Source organism: Acanthaster planci, linkage group LG01 (assembly GCF_054643075.1).
Source record: "Acanthaster planci isolate LZ-2023a linkage group LG01, COTS_SCS, whole genome shotgun sequence".
Classification (NCBI taxonomy): domain Eukaryota; kingdom Metazoa; phylum Echinodermata; class Asteroidea; order Valvatida; family Acanthasteridae; genus Acanthaster; species Acanthaster planci.
Genome location: NC_141777.1, coordinates 11,808,503 through 11,821,041, shown reverse-complemented (window position 1 = coordinate 11,821,041; position 12,539 = coordinate 11,808,503). Strand labels below are relative to the sequence as shown.

Genomic DNA, 12,539 nt, shown 5'->3' with positions numbered 1-12,539 from the left:
CATTCCCGGGAGCATTCGAGATCTTTACGCGAGGAAACTTGTTTTGGGAAACCCTGGCGTGTCAATCGTGAATCTATTTCTTCGAACCAAAAGGGAGCTCAGTGCAATAATACTGGCCCGTGTAAATGGGAAGTAACAAAGAGGAATTCATCACTGTTTGTGTTTTGAAAACGGAAGGGAGTTGTGAGCATTTCTAGATTAGATACAGACAAATAAAAAAGGCATACAGATTTAGAAACCGATCCGATAATACATCCCGTATGCAAATAGAATATGTTTAATTGCTGATGTCCAGCCCAGTCTTACGATACTTAGCCTGGAGCTTCAACCTTTCGACGCGCCTTTCGATACCAAGGTGTGTCATCACAGATGGAAGTGTCTTTCTCTTTCCATAAATTTTGTTTAAAGGTGCTCATTTCCCCTCTATTGTTCCCAAGAGGATGAGCTTCGTAGTTATCTGCAATATTTCTCTACGGAGAATGGCCTGCAAATTATCAATTTACTTTCCAACTTTGCAGGTATTACTTTTTTCACTAATTTTCAATGATGTTACCCCTTAATTTGACAGGAACCTGACAAACGTTACCATCGGTAACATTGAGTCCAACGCGTTCAGTGGGCTGTCTCATCTCCGAAGAATGTAAGTTCTCTGCGATTTTTTTATGTATTTTGTCATTTTATGTCGGAGAGAAGACAAGTGTGTGCTTCTTTCCACAGCAAGCCAATCGTTTTTTAGTGCCAAAAGTCCCATCTCGGTTTGGAGTACTTTTGATAAAAAACATTAAATGGTTTCTGTCCTCACAGTAATTGTGTTTTGCTGAATGACTCTATACAGGGAAATGTAACTTCTGGTAGATAACATATTTAAAATCATTTTTTCTGTCTGAGCTTTGGTATCTTCATCGAGTTTCAGTGAATGAGGTTTTTTAATGGAACCACAATTAGCATAAACGGCACTATGCATATTCCGGTCAAACATCATAACCTGCAGGCTGAGATACGACATTGTATGCCCCATAGACACAACACGATGCCTCTTTACTAATAATTAAGGAGATTATTCTCGTTAAATCACCAATTAGTATTGAAGCCCCTAATCAGCTCGAAGTTAGATGGAACTTCCCTCTTGCATCTAAAGCTTGTTATTAAAAGCGTTTAAAAGCAAATGCCATTGTGTTCAATATTCTTGTATTTTCCGCAAAGTTTGCGTTTTGTTCTCATAATATTCTCTACATTTGAGCATTTTTTCAATTTAAAAAAATAAACGATATTAAGCAAGTATTGAATCTTGATCATTAGGCTTGACTTAGGGGCTTTTCGAATAACGTTCTTCAGGTTGTCTCATCGCAAAGAAGTGAACTCTGAAGAATTTTGAGATTCAACGTTTTGAACAAAGAAGGCTTTAAATGGCAGTTTGCGTTAAGTTCGCCCAGATAACGACGTTTTAGCACAAACTGGAAGGCGAGTTACTTCTGAACGCAAAGAGACTGTATTCATGTATCAGGCTACCTTGAATTGAAACTGATGCAGAAGTTCTCAATTCGGGAACATGATGAGAATAAGAATAAATCAACGCAATAAACGTTCATACAAATCAATGCCAGTTTTGGTTTAGAATAATTTAGAAGTCAATGATTTCTGAATGTTTAAAGGCTCATAAAAAATTAAAAGTGAGATTTTGATTCCAAAATAGCCTGACACCGACCCACTGTAATAGATTACATTGAATACGATAAATCTCAGGGGATAAGATAAAAAATGCCTTCTCTGTGGCTTGCAATCAGTATATATCAATGAAATACGCCAGTAATCATTGGCTGAATCTTGAAAACCACACATTTAACTTAAGAAATGGAGTTATGATGTTTTTGCTCTGACGACGTATCGACATCAACGCTAGTCAAATGGCGATATGTTTAGTTTCGTTTGGCTGCCGATTTTACTATCTGGGACAAATCTATAATCTCCCATGACTGCCACGTAGTGGATTTTACTTGATTCATTCTTATATTTTGATTTGTCTGTTGTTTGATTTTGTTCGGTTTATCTGTAAGTTGAGTACACAACGGCTACAGGCCTTGTTTCGTTGAGCGGACTGGATGCCCTTATATTCCTTATCTACGGTTTTGATATAACGCAACACGGATCAGAGATGTTTTTGCTTTTCTTAACTATTAGTTGGCTGTCCCCCGCAGTGTGATCTTTAATTAAAATATACGTTACATCTTTTCATTGATTTCTCGATTGTGTTACACTCTTTTTGTTTGACAGGTACCTGGAAGCCGTGAACATCGGTAACATTAAATCTAATGCGTTCAGTGGGCTCTCCTCGCTTTGTATTTTGTAAGTTTACTGGGATCATTGATTTGTGATATTATAGAAAACAATGAAATCCAAACACCAGCTCTCATAGGAATTTCTCGGTGATAAATGTAGTCACAAAGAATAAGCATTAGGCTCCACGTTCAGAAAGCTGAATATAGCCTTTTACAAGGTAGAATCCCAAAAAACGGAAGTTCTTAAGATCATGTAATTTTGTCACCACTGCAGCATGCATGCAATGTTGTTAATAACACCTGCATTGTTTTGTGTGGGGCATCTCTGAATTGAAGTCAATACCAATATCGATATGAATTTTTTCGTCGACATAAACGTTACAGTGTTTCGTCCCTCCAACGATTAATTTCTCAAATACACTCGCAAATCCAGTTGATTGAGCATGCGTCTTTCCCCTCTCTTTGAAAAGGGGGTGGCCCGTTTAATCAAGGCACCTGTGTTTTGTTTTGCGAAAAACTAGAAAATGTGCCCTGAAAGGTTCACGCACATACGCCTGTAATGAAATACATTAAGATATATGCATCCGTATCATGAACCACTGTTCACTATTTCATCCACTTGTTATGTCAGCTGAGTGTTTCTTCTTCTTGTCAGCCAAACTTGGTCAATTCCATAGACCGAGACCAAGACCATAGATCAATCCTCATGTAGGGTTTACACAGAATTTCGTTAAACGTTACCTACCGGCGACGAACGGTCATTTGGTGAAATGTCTGGAGCGGCTTCCTCATGCTGATTTGACTTGCTAATTATAACAGAATATTAGCGTCAGTTGGTCGAACTCTGAGCGAATTGAACCCGGCAGTGAGGAGTATACAATCACGCGAGTGTCGTGGCTGTATACATCTAACGTTGATGAAAAACTGCTGCATTTCTAAATTTGCTGCGTCCTTGATTTTTGACGGTAGGCTTTCAGAAACCAAGATCTTCTGGCCAAGTTCTAATATTTTCTTACCGTTTTGCGCTCACGTGTCTGGTCCAAAATAAATTTTGAAAACTCCATGCTATTGACTCCGCCACTTTGCGTGAAACAGGTGAACAAACGCAGGAAAGATGGAGAAAATAATCAGTTTTATCACAAAAGCAGGATATCATGACGCGTCAAACTAAGACTGTCACAAAAGTGATTCTACGGCATTTAGTCTCTTGCTTTTCCTCAATTATGCATGGATTCCATAAGCCGTCGTCGGGAAACACTGTTACTGTTACTATTACAGTAAGTTTAGTTGGATATGGGATATTGGAGAATGACATTCTCGTAGGTTTCTACAGCGAATGTCTCGATTAGGAGAGATTGAACATTCCCATGCGTTTCTACAGCTAATGTCTCGGTTAGAGAGATTGAACATTCCCTTTGGTTTCTGCAGCGAGTGTCTCGGTTTTTAGAAATTGGTCATGGATGGGTTTCTGCAGCGCATGTCCCGGTTATAGAGAGATTGAACATTCCCATTAGTTTCTGCAGCAAATATCTCGGTTTTGAGAAATTGGACATCCCCATTGGTTTCTGCAGCGAATGCCTCGGTTTGGAGAAATTGAATATTCCCATGCTTTTCTACAGCGAATGTGTTGATTTCTTAGAGATTGGGGTCATGGTGTCCACAAATGTCATATAGACAATCACATTCCCTTCTATTTGTTTATGAAGACATCAGCTCTTTAGTCCAAGGTTTGGCAATAACTTATAGGTATTATTTGCCACTTCATATGCGGAAATATTGTGGCGAAACAGGGTAACTGTGTAGACTTGTGTTTAGTCTGGGCTATTAATAATTCATGCCCGTGGAAATCGTGCATTAAACATGCACGGCAACTAATCAGAAGAGCGCGTTATCTTAGTTCCTGGTGCTGGCTGCGCGCGTGGGTTGCCGGGACTTCGTAAGATGGCAGCGTGGCGATAGGAGTTTTGCAGGGTTGTATCGTCCTATTAGCGAAATCAGGACTGACGTACAACCGCTGGTGGGTGGGGCCCTATCCTGAGTGCGCTTGGTGCGTGTTTGTTCTTAGTTCTTTAATTCCGACCTTGCCAGCAACATTTTTCTCCACTGATTAAGCCTCAGAACTCCGGCTGGTCGGGGCTGTGCTGTTTCTTCGAACTAGTTGGATGAATCCTCGTATTCCCCAGTTGGTCAATGTACTATGGAAGAGGTTGGCGGCTTAGGAACAGACATACATGTATATCTCTGGTATAAACAAACAATCAAACCTGAATCAGGGAGGTTATAGATAATATGTTTTGCTGCCAGAACAGGGGGCAAAGGTCGCTAAGTGGTCAGTCAGTAAATGTAATTTCCTGGAAAATGGATATCATTACATCATGTCCTCACTTTATCACCAATTCAAGAGGTCCAATTCTGGACCTCTTGCTTTGCAGACTTGGGGCAAAGGGTACCTCGTGGTCTGTGTGGGAATTTTCATGCAAGACACGGGAAAAGCTTTGTTTTGATGGCTTTTAAAGCGAATCATTATAAATGTTATCGGTTACAGCCCTCAAAAGCACCTTAAAGTGACTTTGCAAAATTCACGTAAAAAAGCGTCAGCAGTATCAATTCCCAATAAACATTCAAATGATGGTGCAGGGCATTGATTGGGCACCAGTGTTTTTCAGTGAACTCAACATCGAATGAACATTATTTGTAGGCAGAGGTCGATGTTTACCAAATTTCTATTGGTGGCATAGGTACCACGGGCTATATTACTTGATTAAATGTTAATTAAGTATTTGATCAATTTATAAAATGATTCTTTCTTTCGAATTTTAAATATATCAGTTTTGTACTTCCTTTCATTTGCCAGGAGAATGAAAAGTGTAAGCATCGGCACCTTAGAATCGAATGCCTTCAGTGGGCTCGACAGTCTCAAAAGACTGTAAGTTTTCTGTAATCCCTCATTTGCGTTGTCACAGAGAGCACTGCAAGCTGTTTTTCCATGACAAGCTATGTAATTTAATACCAATGTCCAGGGAAAGTGCTCCAGTCGGGAGTTTTGGGTACCAGTTTTGTTGACACAGAGAACACCGTAAACCTGATGTATGCCACAACTTGTATGAACTAACAACATGAGGTGCCCTATCAATAAAGTTGCCCTGATCCTTGTAAAATGAAAAAGACTTAAAAACTTTGCCAGTTCACGTCATTTTTCATCATAAATGCAATGTCTTGAGCGACATCTCTGTGGATTTTACTTGCAAGATTATATACGTGGCGTCTTCCTTGACGTCTTTAGGTAGTCAAAACTAATAATTATTGTGTTACAAAAAATTCTTTTTCAAAAAAGGAAACAAAGTCTGTGGTTTCCCTCCTTCCAACGTTTATTTTTCATACAAACTAATATATTGCGGTAAATCTGGAAGATGGGTTTTATGTCATTCCTCCATATTTTACAAAAAGTGATCCATTTAATCATGGCATACCTGTGCTAGTTGTCAATTTATAACACCCTGAAAGTACACCTTTGATGCCTATTAGCATAAAAATTCTGAACCAGATCGGACTATAAATAGTTCTCTCGTTATAAGTCCTTGAAATATGCAGCTTTAAACCGACGTAGCCTTATTATGTTGACGTCATCACAATTTCATTTTAATATTTACCTACAACACTTCCCGTCTATCCACTTTCTAAACGTGGACCCATTCGAACCGACAGTTCTCTGGTTAAAGAGTCGCCATGCACCGTTAAGATAAAGCCACGCGTCGTTATATGATAATGACGTAACGTCAGTTTTCATCAAGACCTCATCACCGTTTGTCTACCTTTACTCCAAAAGAAAACCCAATCAAACTCAAAGTTTTTAGTCACTAAAAAATTATGTACCTTTTAAGATCACGCCCAAGGACCCCTGATTACATCATCCAGACATTTCACCCAACTTCCTACTGTAACACATTACTTCTATTTGAATCCGTGTGCCCCTATTACGTAACTGCAGAAGAAAAAGAGATGTTCAACAAATATTAAACATCATGCTCAGTCACACAAGTATCACGTCACGTAACAAAGTGCCACAAAATTTGATTTTACGTCTTGAAACAAATTGACGTTTTATACCTGAGTGCTAAGAATTGATGTTTGCCTGGGCGCAAACACTGTTCTTTGACTGCCTGCTAAATGCATTTGTTTTGGGAAAGGTTTCATTATCCTGTAAAGGACTATAAAACTAATTACCTTCCCTCGAATTTAAATACCGTCATGACCTTTTCAGTGTGTTTCAATTAAGTTATTGGTTTCCCTTTTTGCAGGATCATTGATACTGTTAGCATCGACTCCATTGAATCAAATGACTCTAAGGGACTCTCCAGTCTTCTAAGCCTGTAAGTGTCGTGTGGCTCCAGGTTTTTCTCATATTGAGCAACATCCCAATGTGTAACGTAACCATCGCAAACGCGCTATTTTAATAAGAATCGTCTTTCCTCATAAAACTGTGCTGAGCTACTGTTATTAAAGGAAAGAATTTTCCGTGATTAAAAAAGAAAGAAATTGAAAATAAAGAAATTTGTTGTGACTATCTATTTGGATTTCATTAATTGCAAGGTTTTGCGAGATTTCTTCTTGAGCAATCCAAAGGAGGTAATAATCTTAGGTTCGGCGAAGACCAGAGCTTAATGATATTTTGATTAAACCAATTTTAATTTTTACTGGGAAAAATATTACAACTTACAATAGATTCCAGGATTACGCAAAGATAACATCAGTGACCATGAAACACGTTGTTCAAAGAACCATGTTATTACCCTGCGTCGAAAAAGACACCAGCACAAGAATTTGCTTATCGCCGTTTTGACTAAGACACGCCCCTCCGACAACCCTTAAGAATTTCGTACATCAAGTTTTTGTCTGAGATTTTGCCCGTCCCGCGTATATTGTGTGTATCATTTGACTGGGCAATTACCTTTATTTCAAAAGCTACCTGATTCTGTTTCAGTTGGTGATATGATTTAGCATCGTTCGGAAGGATTGCCATACATTTTTCTCTCCTGTTAGTATTAAAGGAGAACAAAAATTGTTGGCCTAGTTAAAACCATCAAACTAAGGCATTCGATTAGGGGCTGGTATTAAACCCATTCAGGACGCCTTATTTCCTCAGCACACACAATGTGAGTTATGCTACAGTTCTTCCATAATTTTTTAGGTTCAAGACGAATGCTCACAACATCTCCATTGAGTCAAATTCCTTCAGTGGACTCTCCTCTCTGAAGTACCTGTAAGTTTTCAGTTATTTATGATCTGTGTCGTTAAAGAGAACAGTGACAGCTGATTTGAAATAAATTATTTGATTATACGGCTTTTTGAACATACGTTATGAAAGAAACTGACTAGGTGCTTATAAATGATAATGAAGATTAACAAAGAAATCTAGGAAATGGTGAACAGGGATCACCCAAAGAGGATACGGCTTTTTGAACATATATTATGAACTTATATAGGAAAACTGATTAGGTGCTTATAAATGATTGTAAAGCAACCGCTCTCTTTCAACAAATTATTTGAAAGAGCCCTATTCTCTCTATACCGGATTAAAGGTGACGTCAGCAATATGAGCGAAAGTGGAAGTAGCATTTTGTTGGTTATAAACAACTGTTACTTTTTGGCATTGTACAGGCCGGTGACGAACGGTCATTTGGTGAAATGTCTGGAGCGGCTTCCTCATGCCGATTTGACTTACTAATTATAACAGAATATTAGCGTCAGTTGGTCGAACTCTGCGCAAGTTTAACCCGGCAGTGAGGAGTATACAATCATGCTAGTGTCGTTGCTGTATACATGTAACGCTGATGCAAAACTAATGCAATTCCAAATTTGCTGCGTCCTTGACTTTTGACGGCAGGCTTTCAGAAACCAAGATCTTCTGCCAAGTACAAATATTTTCTTACCGTTTTGCGCTCATGTGTCTGGTCCTAAATAAATTTTGAAAACTCCATGCTATTGAATCCGCCACTTTGCGTGAAATAGGTGAACAAACGCAGGAAAGATGGAGAAAATAATCAGTTTCATCACAAAAGCAGGATATCATGACGCGTCAAACTAAGACTGTCACAAAAGTGATTCTACGGCATGTAGTCTCATGTTTTTTTCGATTATGTCCGGTTCTATAAGCCGTCGTCGGGAAACAACATCTCCTTGAGAGGATACGTTTCAAAGGGCCCATGAAAAGTGTTTTTTATTATTTAAAATCGAAAATTTCCGTTTTAAACGATATCCAGTATGTCAAAGTTGCTGCTTATGATGAATAAACGGGAGGGAAAAAAGTAATTTTTTTTACAAACGGTTCACGGAGAGGTATCACATTAACATACACAATTTGCATATCTGTGACGCTCATTTGAGAAGACATAGTTGTGTGCCGCGAGCGAGTCAATGCTTGCCATGGGTCCAGTTTAGAACATTCCTTCTAGCTTTTTGGTGAATTAAGAGATCACACCGACCAGATCTGCTGGCGCAGCCTGGGGCAACACCTATAAAGATGAGACAAGCCTGCCTTAATTTCCAACTAAAAGCGAAATTTAGGCTAAATTGGCGATTGGAGGTCAAGGTGACCAGGGCCAAATGGTCACGACCGACAGCGAACTCAAAACTGTTCAGTCTACATTTCGAGCCAGGGTGTTTTCTCCCGAATATCTATAAATCGTTTGGGGTCAGATTTGCACGATTGCTGAAGCCAGGCGCAACGCTCACGATCTTTGGGACATCAAAGAAAGCCCTTGAACAAAGACGGAGAGGATAGGAAAATGCTAGGAAAAGATAGGAAATGCTTCCAAATTGGCCAAGGGCTATTCCTTTCATTATACATGTCTAGTGGGTCTTACAGTAAGTTTAGTTGGATATGGGATATTGGAAAATGAGCATTCTCGTAGGTTTCTACATCGAATGTCTCGATAAGGAGAGATTGAACATTCCCATGCGTTTCTACAGCTAATGTCTCGGTTAGAGAGATTGAACATTCCCTTTGGTTTCTGCAGCAAATATCTCGGTTTGGAGAAATTGAACATGGATGGGTTTCTGCATCGCATGTCCCAGTTATAGAGAGATTGAACCTTCTTATTAGTTTCTACAGCAAATATCTCGGTTTGGAGAAATTGGACATCCCCACGGGTTTCTACAGCGAATGTGTTGATTTCATAGAGTTTGGGGTCATGGTGTCCACAAATGTCATATAGGCAATCACATTCCCTTCTATATGTTAAATACGACATAAGCTCTTTAGTCGAAGGTTTGGTGATAATATACAAGTGGAGATTTGCCACTTCATATGCGGAAATATTGTGGCAAAACAGGGTAACTGTGTAGACTTGTGTTAAGTCTGGGCTATTAATAATTCATGCCCGTGGAAATCATAAGGCGCAACTTACCTTGAAGCCCTAGTTGAAGGAAAAGACATGTGGCTTGCTTTTTTTACGGACCAAACTGATTTGCGACTTGAATTGTGAATGGACCAAATGACTTGTGACTTGATTTACATTGCAACAATTTACAAGTGACTTGACTTGGACTTACAAATACTGACTTGCTACCACCTCTGTCACAAACCCCAGATACCCGTGTTAGGGATAAAGCGGCCAAACTCTCTATCTGAATCTAGAAGTGGGAAAAATGACACAGATGTCGACTTTGAAGTGGTCTATGAACCAGTCTAGACGAAGCAGCTCTCCTTGACACTTTTCCAGACACCCCTCGCTGGAGACTGGAACAGATGGCCCTAAGAAGATGATATAGAAAGTCCTAGAAGCAGACCGTGCAGTTTGTCATTGACCAAAACTAAGAAAACAAAATCCAAAAACTGCGACAAAAAATATGCGCTTAAGTTTGGAAAAACCGCACAAGGGACCTACCTTTATTCATTCGTAAGCCGAAAGGAGCTCAACAGGCTTTGATTTAGATTTGGCTGTATCGACACGCTTTATTGCTACAAGAAAGCGACAAAGGGCCCCTCTTCTGTTCCACAGAACTTTCTGAATTTGCCAACCAAGACGCATTTTCCAACCCTAGATCTACAGTGGATAATGTCAGATAAAACAGAGAAGCTTAAAATGTCACAAAGTCGCTGAAAAAAGCAGAGGAGATCGACCGTCTCCAGATAAGTTAGGGAAACACCATCATCCAGGAGATGCTCATCGGATACTATTGATACCCACACCCAGCGATTAACACCACACTGTGCGAAGCGCTAATGAGCAGGCCATGTCGAACAAATGTTGGCCGTTAACCTGGAAAACAACCCAAAATTTTATGGCATAAACAGCACAGTGAAAGGCAACAATAGAATACTGAAAACAAGAACAGAAATGAACTCCAACTTCGTTGTTAGAGATAACGTCTCTCTCACACAGACAGATTTTAACGAATGAAGTTGAAAACGAACAGGTAATCTACATCGCATACGTGTACATCAGAACATCACATGAGTGACGTTCTGCCTTTTTAGCACACGTGGAAATTTCTCTGTTATATATTAAACACAGTCCATCCCTTTGTAAAGATAACCTACCGTGCGTTATTTTAAGACGTAATGTTGGTTCTGGTTCCATTCCAGAAGCAATTAAAGGCCTTTGGCTTGCCCTTCCCTGGCACTCATATATTGTGGATATGTCCGTGTTTTTTTGCTAATCCAAATGTCATTTAAGTCACAAGGAACTGCCTTTAACATATACATTTGGTGTCACTGATGACTTCTATATTAATATTGTTAGAAATATTATTTATATTCCCTGGTGCATTCGAGATCTTTACGCGAGGAAACTTGTTTTGGGAAACTCTGGCATATCAATCGTGAATCTATTTCTTCGAACCAAAAGGGAGCTGAGTGCAGTAATACTGGCCCGTGTAAATGGGAAGTAACGAAGAGGAATTCATCACTGTTTGTGTTTTGAAAACGGAGGGGAGTTGTGAGCATTTCTAGATTAAATACAGACAAATAAAAAAGGCATACAAATTTAAAAACCGATCTGACAATGCATCCCGTATACAAAAAGAATATGTTTAATTGCTGAGGCCCAGCCCTGTCTTAAGATACTTAGCCTGGAGCCTCAGCCCTTCGACGCGCCTTTCTATACCAAGTTGTGCCATCACAGCGCAACGGAAGTGTCTTTCTCTTTCCATAATTTTTATTTAAAGGTGCTCATTTCCGCTCTATTTTTCCCAAGAGGATGAGCTTCGTAGTTATCTGCAATATTTCTCTACGGAAAATGGCCTACAAATTATCAATTTTCTTTCCAACTTTGCATGTAATACCTTTTTCACTAATTGTCAATGATGTTACCCCTTAATTTTACAGGCAGCTGACAAACGTTACCATCGGTAACATTGAGTCCAATGCGTTCAGTGGGCTGGATCATCTCTACATGATCTAAGTTCTCTGCGATTTTTTATGTATTTTGTCATTTTATGTCGGAGAGAAGGCAAGTGTGTGCTTCTTTCCACAGCAAGCCAATCGTTTTTTAGTGCCAAAAGTCCTATCTCGGTTTGGAGTACTTTTGATAAAAAACATTAAATGGTTTCTGTCTTCACAGTAATTGTGTTTTGCTGAATTACTCTATACAGGGAAATATAACTTGTGGTAGATAACATATTTAAAATCATTTTTTTCTGTCTGAGCTTTGGTATCTTCATCGAGTTTCAGTGAATGAGGTTTTTAATGGAACCACAATTAGCATAAACGGCGCACTATGCATATTCCGGTCAAACATCATAACCTGCAGGCTGAGATACGACATTTTATGCCCCATAGACACAACACGATGCCTCTTTACTAATAATTTAGGAGATTATTCTCGTTAAATCACCAATTAATATTGAAGCCCCTAATCAGCTTGCAGTTAGGTGGAACTTCCCTCTTGCATCTAAAGCTTGTTGTTTAAAAGCGTTTAACAGCAAATGCCATTGTGTTCAATATTCTTGTATTTTCCACAAAGTTTGCGTTTTTTTCTCATAAAATTCTCTACACTTGAACATTTTTCAACTGTAAAAAATAAACGATATTAGGTAAGTATTTAATCTTGATCATTAGGCTTGACTTAGGGGCTTTTCGAATAACGTTCTTTAAGTTGTCTCATTGCAAAAGAAATGAACTCTGACGAATTTTGAGATTCAACGTTTTGAACAAAGAAGGATTTGAATGGCAGTTTGCTTTAAGTTCGCCCAGATAACGACGTTTTAGCACACACTGGAAGGCGAGTTACTTCTGAACAGAAATAGACTGTATTCATGTAT

The 12,539-nt window shown here is 39.1% G+C and overlaps 1 protein-coding gene across 1 annotated transcript; it reads left to right on the top strand.

Moving 5' to 3' along the window:
- The first annotated feature begins 287 nt into the window (after nt 1–287).
- Nucleotides 288–11,680, top strand: LOC147800364 (uncharacterized). The gene is made up of 7 exons (XM_087143806.1): nt 288–355; nt 569–640; nt 2,272–2,343; nt 5,131–5,202; nt 6,575–6,646; nt 7,465–7,536; nt 11,605–11,680. Exons 1-7 carry the CDS (start codon nt 288–290, stop codon nt 11,678–11,680), a joined length of 504 nt encoding a protein of 167 aa, XP_086999932.1.
- The last annotated feature ends 859 nt before the right edge of the window (nt 11,681–12,539 follow it).